A 13,518-nucleotide genomic window follows, 5' to 3' on the forward strand; every position below is an offset into this window, starting at 1 on the left:
GAGTTCCTAAAGATGTGTACATCTTAGTTGGAACTGGTCCTGCCTAGAGCAGGGGGCTGGACTTGATGACCTTCTGAGGTCTCTTCCAGTTCTATGATTCTATGAACCTTTCCTGACCATCCCACATTGATATCGGTAAAATGGCCCTTGTAATCCACCAGTGCCTGTAGCACCATGGAGAAGTACCCCATGCAGTTGAGGTACTGCCTGGCAAGATGGTCGGGGACCAAGATGGGGATGTGTGTTCCATCTAGCGCTCCACCAGTTAGGGAACCCCATAGTGGCAAAGCCCTCCACCATGGTATCCACGTTTCCCAGTGTCACAACTCTCTGTAGCAGAGTAGTATTGATCACCTTGGCTACTTGTATGTCTGCCTGTACTATAGATTTCTCCACTCTGAATTAATTCCCTACTGAATGGTAGCAGTCCAGCACTGTAAACTTTGAGAGCTATTGCCACACACTTCCCCAGGGTCAGTGGGGGGCCTCATTCACACATTCTGGCGCCTCAGGGCAGGGGCAAGCCATTCCCAAAGTTCAAGGAATGACCCGTATTCAGAAGTTCTGCAGCCACTACTGATCATCCCATCTCTGCATCACAGTGCAGTCCCACCAGTCTATGCTTGTCCCACAGGGCCAGAACCGGCCTTCCACTATGTCCATAAGATTGACTGGCAGCTGAGCTTCTGAGTGCTACGGCTTGCATGAGCAGCAACGCCACACTGAGCCAAGATTCATACTTCTCCTGGAGGAGCAACATGTGCATGCTCTCAGAGTACTGTGCATGAGGCTCACCATGGCACACATCAGCATCACTCTGGGTTGCTGCAAACCAGGATCCATGCTTGCACTGCTCTGGCATCTTCACGGCAATGAGGGCACAAAAAAGGCACAAACACACTGCTTCCCCTCGAGCTCATCCAAGGGGGGGACGGACTAGATGACGGCATTATCGGACACCGACCGCATGAGTCCATAACCGTCTGCTGCACAGTCCCGGTCCCAGCGCGCACTGGGAGCAAAGCTACCTGCGGGGCCTGGCTCTGGGGGAGGGGGCCACGCGCTAGTGCGCCCTGTATTCCAAGCTTCCCCGCAATGAGGCCACGGACCTTTGCAAAATCGGGTGGCCAGGAATCGACCCTATTAGATTTCACCTGCTCTCCTAGCGTAGGCAGGGCCTCTGGCCCCGGCACCCACAGGGCGGCGCCAACAGCTCCCAGCATAGAGCTTAGGCGGCTGCGTGGCTCTCCCCGCCCCGGGGCCGGCCACCGGCGCTCTGCCGGCTCCCCCCGCCACCGCTCGCCGCCACGGCCGTTAGCGCGCGCGACGCTCCCAACAGGCGCAGAGCGTCTAGGGCACAGCCGCGCGCACCCAACACCACCGTCCTGGCCCCGCCCTGCTCTCCCGCGGATTCTTGGGAGCGGAAGTGAGGTCATAGCGCAGGCGGAAGTAGTGGTGGCTCGTGGGTGAGGGGGTCGAGATGGTAAGTTGAGGGCCGGAGGACGTTGGGGGCTGCGTCCGGGACCCGGTCGGGGGAGGGGGGAATGTTGGGGCCCGCGCTGAGTTATGGGGGCGTCCGGGCCTCGTTTTCGCGGCGGGGGCTGGGGGAGAGGCGGCTTGTGCCCGGCGGTTCTGTGCCGCGGGGGGAGGGGGAATGAATCAGCAGCACGAAGCGACCCCGCTTGCCTCGCCGCCCCCGTAGTGCCACGGCCCCCGTGGCTCCTGAACGCCCCTCCCCCCCATACTCACACCCCCGGTGGGGTGAGTGTCCTAGGCGCGGAGTGTGTCATTCTGGCTCCCCTCCCCCGCTGCCTGTGGATCGTTTCCTGCTCAGCATCGCTAAGCACCGGCTGGGACACGAGTGCGGCTTCACGTCGTTAGTGCTTCCTTGCCGGGGGGAGGGATTTTTCTCAGCTTGTAGGGTACATTTGAGGGCATTTTAAAGCTTGGCTCTGCTGTCGTGGGGACTGGGTAATTACTTCCAGAAAACCGAAACCTGAGGTTAAGTTGGGGCTTGAAGGAGGACGCCTAATATTGCAAGGCTTGAGGCAGAAGTTGATAATGCTGCTGCTCTCCCTTTTCCTGGACTTTACAAAGATTCACATTAGGTATTTGGGCTTGCCATTTGTTCAAGGTCATGTGGCTTGGGGACTAACAACAGGAATTTGGGTTGAAAATTGGAGATGACAGAAAAAGATGATTATGTTGATCTATCACAGGATGACTATGAGCTGCATGCAGGATATGGGTCTGAAAAAGGGCTCCTGCAATCGTAGGATGTATCAGGCAAGTTATTTCTAGAAGAAGTAGGAAAGTGTTATTACCTTTGTAGGAGGGCTCTCGTGAGATCTGGAATACTGTGTTAGTTCTGCCATCCCTCCCATCTTCAAGTTTGAATTTATTTTCCTTAAACAAGTGCAGAGAATGGTCTTAGAGAGTCAGTAAAGTAGAGCACAGGGTGAAGCAAGTTGTCAATATTCCAGTCGACTACCCAATAAGCAAAGGACTGGTTGACTACTTGCTTACATCCTTAATCTGTTAACTATTCCTCCTGTATTTTCATATTCCACATATGTGTGATAGTAGTGCACGGATATTCCATTGTGCTAAACACTGTGGCTGCGTCTAGACTGGCAAGTTTATCCGCAAAAGCAACTGCTTTTGTGGGAAAACTTGCCAGCTGTCTACACAAAAACACTGACATTCTACTGTCCGAAATCAGTGCTTCTTGCGCATATGCTTTGACGTTCCCGTTCGGGCAAAAGCCCTTTTCCGGAAATGTTTTTGTGCAAGAGGGCCAGTGTAGACCGCTAAAAACTGTTTTGCGCAAAAAAGCCCCAATGGCAAAAATGGTGATCAGGGCTTTCTTGCACAAAACCGCGTCTAGATTGGCACAGATGCTTTTCTGCAAAAAGTGCTTTTGTGGAAAAGCGTCCGTGCCAATCTAGACGCTCTTTTCCACAAATGCTTTTAACGGAAAAACTTTTCTGTTAAAAGCATTTGCGGAAAATCATGCCAGTCTAGACGTAGCCTGTATGTTCTCATAGTAGGAAATAGTCTCTGTCCAAACCACTGACTGTTTAAATAGACAAGAAAGGAAGCATGAGAGAGAGAGAGGGGAAACTGAGGCAGAGAGAGATGAAGTGGCTTATCCAAGGTCTCTGTAGCTGAATGGCACAGCTGGAAATAGAGCCCAGATCTCCTGAGTGCTGTCCAGTTCTCTCCAAACATTCATTTGACTGTTTTATGTTTCCTGAAAAATCAGTGCCTTTAATCCCATTCCAGTAAATAAATAAAAATGTACATACATTTTGTCGATCTTCCCGGAGCTCTCTGTAATTTGTCATTCTGTTTCTGAGGTATGAAAATGTTCAAAACTGAATTAAATACAAAAATCTGCAGACAGCTGTCCTAGTCAAGCCCTATGAAGTGAAAATATCTTCTTTATTACTCTGGCTTTGCATATAGAAAAAATCACAATTGCCATGTCAGATCAATAGTCCAGTTTCCTCCGTCTGATTGGCTAGTACCAGATGCTTCAGAGAAGCGTGTGAGGAACTTTGTAGAGGACAATTGTGGAATAATCTACTCGAAGTTTCTTGCTAAACCCTAGTTCAGTGTTTCTCAAACTGCGCTCCGTAAGGTTGACAAAGTGGAAACATCGATAGGTACAACACATACAATCAGTGGACCGCTGGGGCTCTACATACATTTTTATGCATGTAAAGGGCTCCAGAGTCCAGAAAGTTTGAGAACTGCTGCCCTAGTTGATTGTATGTGTTATAATAATGCCCAGAAACCCCAGTCAGGATTGGGACCCAGTTTTTGTAAGTACTACCATACACATAGTAAAAGACAATTAAGTTCTTTTTGTTCTGCCGTAGCAAGTTTTAGAGGAGAAGACAGCAGACTGCACTTTTCCAAGCGGTCTAAGCACTGCTAAATCATCTCAAGCTAAGTTTTCTGTAGTCTGTGAGGCCACACAGCTGCCTAGTTAGTGTCATGCAGTCTGTCCTGGCTGGGGAAGAGTTGACCTGAACCTTGTGCCCCCCCACCCCCCATGCAAATGTGGCTGAAGCAGCTCAGCCGCAGAGCTGCCCCCTCTCCCACCTTTACTGCAGCTGGAACGACCTGGCTCTGGAACTGCCACCACCCCCACCATGTCTGGAGTGGCTCAGCCCCTGAGGCCTCCCCGATTTGCTGTAGTTGCCCTCCTCGAGTTCCAGCTGGCCACACCCTAGAGCTTGGAACCTGCCGGCACCAGGGGAGGACCACCTGTTATACAACCCCAGTCGTGGAGCTGCCTTAGAGAGGAGAGGTGATTTTCCCTCCTAGCCCAAGTGTTGCTGTGAGGGGAGAAAGATGGGACGAGTTCTCTCCTTGCTGCAGTAGCTCTGGAGCACCCTCCTTCGTGCCAAATCTTTCAGCCTGGCTTCACCCCAGAGTCTGCACTTCTACCCAGAGCCTTCACACTCCTACATCCCAACCCTTTACCCTAGACCTGAGCCCCCTCCTTTACTCTGTAGCCCTTGGTGCCACCCCCACCACATGAATTTTGTAATATACCCCAATATGAAGTAGGGATGTGAAAGTGTAACTGTATACCTGGGCTCATCGGTTAATGTGAATGGTTACACACAGCCTCCCTGTATGTGCTGATGCAGCAGCACTCAGAGGAGGAAGGAGCCAGTGTGTGCAGAGAGCATGGAGCAGCCTGAATTCCTCCCTCCATGCTCCTGTAGCCAGCTTAAAAACTGGCTTTCCACATAAGTCTCTGGGGAGCTGCCTGCCCCTGCATGTAATTTTCACTGGTTACACAATTACTTAATTATTAAATGCATTTTAGCATCCCTAATATAAAGGTAATGTATCAAACATCACCCCCATCTTGGTGCACATAACAAAATTCATTTCACTGAGGGGTGGGAAAAATTAGAGGGAATGCTGGTCTCAAGGTGTCCTAATTAAATGGCATTTATAGTCTCAGTTAAAAAGCCTTCATTCTGAAGATTAAGGTTTGTGCATATGTAATTTTAAAGAGACATGAAACAACTCATTGGTTAACTGTTTTTTGGTATAAAGGGCCAAGAGATTAATCTAAATTTCCATTTATCATTTAACAGAAGCACTGAATGGGACCTAATTCTGTAAAAGTAATCCTTACTTTTTGTTTCAGAATTCCAGAGGAGTTGGCTCTCAGCTGAAGGATAGTATCCCAATTGCTGAATTTTCAGCTAGTGGAGCATTTGGAGGTCATGATATTCTACGCAAAGGGTATGTATGCCTTGTCTGCTTGCTAATATACTAACAGCCACATTGAAATTCGAAAGGACGTAGGAAGAAAGTTTATATGTATTATGAACCTATTGTAGAATATATACTTCTTGGGTAATTTACTTTATACCAAAAGATATGCCTAGTCCAATGATTCTCAGCCTATTTACCAGTGAGGGCTACATAAGCAGCTTTCTGAGTGGTAAGTGGGTCACATCCAAACAATATATATATAACCAGTAAATCTACATCGGACACAGCTATGTGCTTATTGGGCTGTGGGTTGAGAAGCACAAAGTGACTAGACCAGTGAATAGTTATAGTAGGAGCATTATGTGTCAAGAGCTTATTTCCTATGAAACTTACTCTTAGAAGAAAATAATAAATACAGCCATGTAATTAGTGGTCTGTAAAGAATGCACCTTAATTTACATCCCATGAACTTTGTCTTTAAAAAATGTAGTTGCTTGTGCTATTTTAACATTGGCCAAAATGATAGACTTCACCTGTGAATGGCACATTTAATAGTATTAATAATGTGGAAAATGGTTTAATATACATCTAGAATCTAAGCGTGAATACTTTGGTTGAAATTTTAAAATGTTTATCAAATGCTGGCCACCACAAACAGACTCTGCTGTGGCACCAGCCCCTGTTCGTGGCAGCCAGGGCTGGCCATGCACAGGGGCCACTGCAAACAGGGGCTGCTTGGTGGCAACAGCCTCTCATAGAGGCAGCAGGGGGGCGGCACCAAAGAGAGCACAGGGTGAGTAGGGACTGAAGCGGTCCCCATTTGTGCCGTTTGTTTGCTATCCCTCTGTCCCCCATGGAGATAGTGCTGGGAGGAACCAGCTCCTGCTCCCCCTCTTGCTTAGTTGAGTTTCTATTCGACTGTCCGATAAGCATTTGTTATCAATCAACTAGTCGCTAACGTCCCAAAGTCTGACCCCAATACTTTCCCAGTCCTGAATTTCCAGAGAACCACCTACTATTAAGACAATCTGCTGAGGTCCAGAATTGTAAGTTACTATGTTACTCCTTTCAGCCTCAGCAAATTGTTTTGCTACTCCTAAGATGTACCACAACTCCCTGTACACCTGCTTGTCTGCCTTGCCAGCTAACTCTTCAGGCCTCTGTTTCCAAACCTTGCTTTGCCGGGGAAAAAAAAAGCAGTGAATTTCCAAGTTCCCCAGAAACATCACTCTGCTGTGTCCAGCCCTCTGAAACATTTGCAGAAGTAGTTCTTTGTTACTTCTTTAAAGAGACAATACACTACAATTCATTAATACAGGGGACATGGGGTTTGATAAAAGTTCTTATTTCAATCACAGCACTGAATTGATTTACTGTAAAATTAAAACAAGGTGATTTAAGCAAAACACCATGGCTGCGTCTAGACTGGCAAGTTTTTCCTCAAAAGCAGCTGCTTTTGCAGAAAAACTTGCCAACTGTCTACACTGGCCGCTTGAATTTCCGCAAGAACACTGACGATTTCATGTAAGATTGTCAGTGTTCTTGCGGAAATACTATGCTGCTCCCGTTCGGGCAAAAGCCGTCTTGCGCAAAAGCTTTTGCGCAACATGGCCAGTGTAGACAACGTGGTATTGTTTTGCGCAAAAAAGCCCCAATCGTGAAAATGGCGATCGGGGCTTTCTTGCGCAAAACCACGTCTAGATTGGCACGGACGCTTTTCCGCAAAAAGTGCTTTTGCAGAAAAGCGTCCGTGCCAATCTAGACGCTGTTTTCCGCAAATGCTTTTAACGGAAAAACTTTTCTGTGAAAAGCATTTACGGAAAATCATGCTAGTCTAGACGTAGCCCATAGGTTTAAGTGATTTCAAGAATAAGGAATAAAGATAGAAAGGATTACAAGGAAATAAAAGTGAAAACCCTTCTAAGAATAAAATTTTGTTTAAGTGTCTTGTTCAAAGAAGTGTTTTTCACCAAAGATATGTTTACACTTCAGTGTGTATTCAGTGTTTGCACTAACACACAACTTACAGTACTAGTTCTGGGGGAGTTCAAATGCAACAATTGCAGGAGTCATAGTAAAAATTGTAGCACTCCCCCAGAACTAACTAACTAAGGGCTCAGGCCCAGGGTCCCAAAACCAGACTAGGGTGCAAAGTCTGAGTCTGAGTCAAGTTGTGACCCAGAGTTCAAGTTCTATTGCTTTGCAGCATAGCTGTAGGCCAAGTGGACTTGTGCTCTGGGAGTCTTCCAGAAGTATCCCACAGACAGACTTTTTTATCCTTCAAACAGTCAAGTTGAGTGATCAGTCAAATTTTCCCATGCTGCACCATAAACAAAGGGCTATAGTGGCCACATTTTGGGAAGGTGCTAAGGATATAGGTGGTTGGACTTGGACCTGTATAATGCAGTGTAAACACAGGAACCCCAGGTTAAGGCCCAGGGTTCAACAATTTTTAACCTGTGATTATAAATGTGCATAGGTGCTCAAGTTAAGGTTAACAAATTCTTGTAATTCTGGGTTTACATTGTAGTGTGGACGTACTCAATATGGACAAGCAGACTTTAAATTCCATGAAGAGTCCTCACCAAAAAATGCTTGGTTCCTTTGCTTCCTCAACTGAAAGTTAATTTAGGGGTTTGCACGCACCTGTCCCCGCCCCCCCCCCCCCCCCCCCCCCCCCCAATAGTCTGGTAAAATTTTGAAATGTATTCTTCTCAAGTGTATCCCGAGATAAATTTCCTTTTCCCCTGCTGAGTGTGGATGCCATGCTGTAGTCTCTGTGCTGTGTTCTCCTCCACTGGTGACTTTTACAGTGTAAATGATCTCTTCCTGCTGTTTCTCATACAAATGAATATCCCATTGAATTTGTCCACACCTGGTCTTTTTCTGTTGTTTGGGGAAAGCTGTTTACAGCCAGGCTAGAAAAACATGACTAAAAGGTGCTTATCAAACCCTCTTACATGACTGGTTTAAAGTTCTTCATGTACACATATAACACACAAATATTAATGATAAGTGAAAGATTGATTAGTTTTTCAATGACATACCACATTAGATCCTTTAGATACTGACTGTAATTTAGTGAGTGGGGGTACACTGAGTTGGTCAGGGCAGGTGAAACTCATTGTTGGATACTAAGCAGGCCCCTGTCCTTTGGAACAAGGATCATACTTGTTGGGAACCACTGATCTACCTTTTCCAGCATATGGACCCCTATTCAATCTGTTAACATTGTGCAGACCCCTCCTCCCAAACAGTATAGCTGTGCCTGCAGCCTGCACTGATTCCCAAGCTGTGTCCCTCAGCCCGCTTAGGAAGCAGTGCGGGCTGAGGGACTTGCTGGCTGCTGGCACGGAGCCTCTCAGTTCCCAACTTTCTGCAGACCCCCTACAGTACCGTCTCGGACCACCAGGGGTCTGCAGACCACAGGTTGGGAACCACTAGTGTAATTATCCATAAGTGAACCAATAATAGCAAGAAATAGTCAAGTATTCAAGCTTAAGGTGTCTTGTCATTGGGAGCTAGAACTAGGGGAAGAGAAACTATGACTGTTTTTATGTGAAGCTTGAAACTGAAGCAGAAAAAAGCTGAAGTCCTTTACAGGTTTTTCCTTGTTCTAAATGAGAAATAATTATAGTGGCTTGATGTTTGTATCTAGAATTAGTGTCATCCTAGAAATGGATGGATTAATTTTTGGTTCTCATGTGACTATTTTAAAAACTTTGGTTTGCATTTCTAGCTTTACAAGTGTGAAAAATGAACTTCTGCCCAGCCATCCATTGGAACTGTCAGAAAAAAATGTAAGTGCAGTGCTCATTTTGGGAACCTCTTAATGCTTTCTTACCAGCAGCCAGTTACAAAGTTTAATTATAGGCCATTGTTACTGTTAACTTCTTGACAAGTACATTTTCAGTGCATCTCAGTGGTTAATAGGATCCTAACATTAATGGAATGAAAGTGCCTCACAGCTGTATTGTTTTGATATCATGCTAATAGTATTTCATTATGAATTTTTGGTAGGTGGCACTTGGATAATAGTTGAAAGAACAGGTAGGGCTTATTTCAGCACAGGAGATTTGATGCGGTAGAACTAAACATTTTCAGGAGATATATTTTTGAGTTCATTCTAATAATATTCCAAAATATGATTCCTGTATTATGCTGAAATTATTGTTCTTTTTGCTGTAGAAGGTTATAAATTGTACAAAAAGCATTGATAGCAAAGAAACCTAAGTATCTGTGTATGATATTGATGTATAATAAGACCCACTTTTAAATAGCAAAAGATACTGACAAGACTAATGTAAGCTATGAGAAGTTAATATTTTTCTTCTGAACTTATGATGAAAATTACAGAGACTGACTAAACCTTTGATGCTTTGCTTAGAGAGGATTTCCTGCCCGGTAACATATATTTCTGCTTACTCGTGTTAAATATCTTTTTTGGAAACATAACTGGCTACTACATCAGTGTATTGTTATCATACGCATTATCGATATAACTTCTAAATATTACAAATTTTTTTAAAAATGAGGCAAAACACTATCTTTTGTCACTGTATGTGCTGCTGTCAGTAGCATCAGGGCAAATATGGAGCCAAAAAATACGTGCAAAATGTATACTGCAAATACGTGCAAAATGATTTTTTAGTTGATGCTTGAAAAGTTTATTTAACAAAAAAAGCATTTTGACTGGATATCTGAAACCAGTACCTGTTACACATATGCTGTATTTTTTATTATAGCTTAGTGCCAGAGTACCCCATAAGGAGTCAAGACTCAACACTTGCTTTCCTAAATGTTTTAAAACATTAGAACTTGTGTATAAGGTATTTAACAAAAATAAATATCTGCTGAAATCATATAAAGTGATTTCATTATATTAGAGATAGGAGAAGTTTGCCAAACACGAACTTCTTACTTTTTTCAATGATGGCGATGATGACTCTTCCTGTCCGTTCAAAAGACCTACCATGGCTTCTTTTAGACCAGGTTTTATTGAAATTGCTTAGTGATACACAACTATACCACTTGGTGGAGTCCAATGTATCCTGCTTGCCAAAAATAACCAAGTGCTGTTTTAGCCAGTAGCAAGCAGCATGTATAGTAATGCATGATTTTAAAATTAGATTTTCTTTCTCAGTTGCTTAAAACAATTGCACAAAGGTTAATAAAGCTAGCAATCTAGCAACCTATTTACTGCTTCGTCTTTTTTCCTGAGGATTTAGCTGTTCTTTGAAGTATATATTTTTTACAAATATATGTTCTATAGGTGTAACTAAATGCAGTTTTTTAATTTTTTGATAGTTTCAGCTAAACCAAGATAAAATGAATTTATCGACTCTGAGAAATATTCAAGGACTCCATGCTCCTCTGAAGTTGCAAATGGAATTCAAAGCAGCAAAGCAGGTAGGTAATTTTTACCTATTCTAGTAATATGAATTGCCTTACCTAAGTTATAGACATACACATAAACATGCTTTTTTAAAAGCATTTGTTTATTTCAAAATACATTAGATAATATCATCTTCAATACATTTTTCAAGCAAACTCTAAGCAGAACTGGCTTTACTGCATATGATAAAACCTAATGCTGCTTATTTGAAACATTCAGAGTTCTGTTGTTTCAGAAAATTCCAGGTGAAATGATGCTGACCCTCTTAAGTCATATGTGGAATTCTTGCATCCTTCAGGCCTTGGGAAGAGGGCTGCAGAATTGAAGTAATGGCCCTGATTTCTTTCTGCAAAACCTCTTGAGAAACACAGGAAAGGAGCTCTGCTCCTGCAGCCTAAAAGTGTTTGGTGGACTGGAGTGAACAAGGAGGTGGGAAAGAGATCAGGACATTGAAACTCTACGTACATCTCCTCTTTATTCCCTCATCTCCCATCAGCCCTTTTTTGTAAGCCAGGGAAGTTAACTGTGAGTCAGCCCCCCAAATCAAGTTATTTGGGAGATTGAGGCCACCACCCCATTCTGAGTTCACTGGGGATAATCTTTATATTATGGATAATTATAAATTCAGTATGTCCACAGGCATACTTTGTTATATACAAACAAGTATTATAAGTAACTTACCAGCTAAGTGTTTCTATGTCAAAGACAGTTACGAATACAGGTATGCTGCTGGCTGTTACGCATCTGGTGATCTGATTTTTTTACATGCCATTTTAATCAGTTTCCTTACTACAGGTTGGACCTCCCTGGTTCAGCACCCTTGGGACCTAACCAGTCCCACATGAGGGATTTTGCCAAAATCAGTGGAGGTCGTTTCTGGCCCCCCAGCCACCAGCTCCCATCTCGGCTGTCTCCGGCTGCCCTACCAGGCAGCCTCACCACCTCCGTGTGCTGGGCTGCTGTGCCTTGCTCCTGATGCCGTGCTGGGTAGCTCTGCTGCCTTCACATACTGGGCTCCCGCTGCCTTACTGGACAGCCCCACTACCGCGCATTAGGATCCCACTGTCCTGCCAGGAAGTTCTGCTGTCCTGCCAGCCTGCATGGCTCCCAGTTGCTAGCCTTCCACTGGGACTCTCTGATCCTAGAACCAGACCATAAATGTTGCCAGATTAAAGAGTCCTGGTTTAGTGAGTTTCAACCTGTACAAACTCAGTGACATGCACAGACCTTTTCTTTTTTCCCCAATCAAGCCTGAATATGGAGAAACCTGCATTTATTTCTCACTCTTGCTGTGTTTTCATAGATCCAACGCCTTCCGTTTCTGCATAGCTCAAATATAGCATTGGATACACTGAGAGGAAATGATGAATGCATTGGTTTTGAGGATATTCTTAATGGTAAATATATTTTCTTTCAAAGGTTTTCTGAGCTGTCAAAACTTTCTCAAGACTATTAGGGGAAGGTGAGATTTGGAAGCTCTCAAATTCTCTCTGTCCCCAAAAGTTAGGTTTTTTACATTATTATTTTTTTAATTAATGTAAGTTTAGAGGCTAGAAAGGGGATGTATCAGGAAAAAAATAAATATAGTGAAGCCCCCACTTCAGTGGCATATGTGAAGGGGGAATCTGTCTGCCTCCTTGTTTAATCTTGTTCCATGAAGCCCCTATTTAAATGTAGAACCATGTGTGGTATTTGTTTCATTCCAAATAATTGCTGGGATTTTTAATGTATTCTGTTTAAACTGATTCTGGTATTTTTCTTTGGATATACTATCTTACCTCTTAGATTTGGGCTCTGTGTCTTTCTGTACACACTCACCCACTTGAAACTAACATTCACTGTTGCTTTTTAAAGTACAATGATTCTCTAACTTCTTTAAAACTTTTTTTTTTAAACTGGGCTTTGATCACCGTTGTGTAAAACTTTCTTTTGTCACACTCGTGTGACAACTTAAAACAAAGCTTAAAACTTGTTTTTCTAGGTCACATATGATGTATACCTTTTTGATGCTGGATAATGAAGCTCCTACTGGGCCATGGGATGGTTGTGGGTCAGATCCAGCAGTTAGGCAGACCGGATGTCGCCAGTGGGCCTTATTTTTCTCGCCCCTGACTTAGAGGATATATAGTCATGTCTTATGATTGTTTCTGTTTCAAACTGTTACTAACTTGGCAAATATTTTACTATTTTTTTCTAGACCCCTCACAGAGTGAAGTTATGGGAGAACCACATGTGATGGTCGAGTACAAGCTTGGTTTATTGTAACACAAATGTAATCCAAACCTGCTGTTCATGAAAACATTTCTTTATGTATCTTTATAGTATACTACAGGTTCAGTGTATAATATTAATATGACATTGACACAATGTTTTTGTTAACTTACCCGCAGGAGATCTCTTGCCTTACTTGATGAATAGGCACATTAAATGTTTAAAGTCTATTATGATTTGTTCTCTGCTTACTGTCAGTATAAATGTCCTATGATGGTATTTTAAAACTGTACAAGAAGAAAACTCTTCATATATTGCTCAGGACAACAGCTGCTTAGTTTTTGAAATATACATATACAAGAAGTACAAAAATTGATGTGCATTTTAAAATTGATTACTGTAGGTAAATGCAGGGAATGGATATTCTTGCAAAAGAACTTTTTGAATATAAAACAGGCATTTTCCACTGAATCACTTTCTGTTCTTAAACTCTTTTAAGCATTGAATAAAAATTTGCTATAAATGCTGTGGTTTCCAAAATATATTTAATTGTAACTCAAGTCTCTATCCTCCAACCTAAGCAATGCTCCTCTCACGATTTGCAGCCCCTTTAAGGAACTTCAGTAGCTCACTGGTAGAAAAGAACTGCTCCACATGCTTTTTTC

General features: G+C 43.5%; 1 protein-coding gene across 2 annotated transcripts; it reads left to right on the top strand.

Moving 5' to 3' along the window:
• The first annotated feature begins 1,356 nt into the window (after positions 1–1,356).
• On the top strand, positions 1,357–13,376 carry POMP (proteasome maturation protein). 2 transcript variants are annotated; one of them, XM_006138920.5, is made up of 6 exons: positions 1,357–1,483; positions 5,177–5,274; positions 8,987–9,047; positions 10,555–10,656; positions 11,946–12,039; positions 12,840–13,376. In XM_006138920.5, exons 1-6 carry the CDS (start codon positions 1,481–1,483, stop codon positions 12,905–12,907), a joined length of 426 nt encoding a protein of 141 aa, XP_006138982.2. In that variant the 5' UTR covers positions 1,357–1,480; the 3' UTR covers positions 12,908–13,376. The 2 variants fall into 2 exon arrangements, with proteins under 2 accessions (XP_006138982.2, XP_089631650.1); XM_089775524.1 differs by lacking the exon at positions 1,357–1,483 and adding an exon at positions 2,220–2,286.
• Positions 13,377–13,518: the final 142 nt, after the last annotated feature.

This window comes from Pelodiscus sinensis, chromosome 1, assembly GCF_052426305.1.
Source record: "Pelodiscus sinensis isolate ZL-2025 chromosome 1, ASM5242630v1, whole genome shotgun sequence".
NCBI classification, from domain to species: Eukaryota; Metazoa; Chordata; order Testudines; family Trionychidae; genus Pelodiscus; species Pelodiscus sinensis.

Excerpts from the sequence above, each read along its gene's own strand:
- POMP (XM_089775524.1), top strand. The coding sequence starts at position 2,221 with ATGACTATGAGCTGCATGCAGGATATGGGTCTGAAAAAGGGCTCCTGC. Across the intron at positions 5,275-8,986 it reads CATGATATTCTACGCAAAGG|CTTTACAAGTGTGAAAAATG; the intron begins GTATGTATGCCT and ends TTGCATTTCTAG. Across the intron at positions 10,657-11,945 it reads AATTCAAAGCAGCAAAGCAG|ATCCAACGCCTTCCGTTTCT; the intron begins GTAGGTAATTTT and ends GTGTTTTCATAG.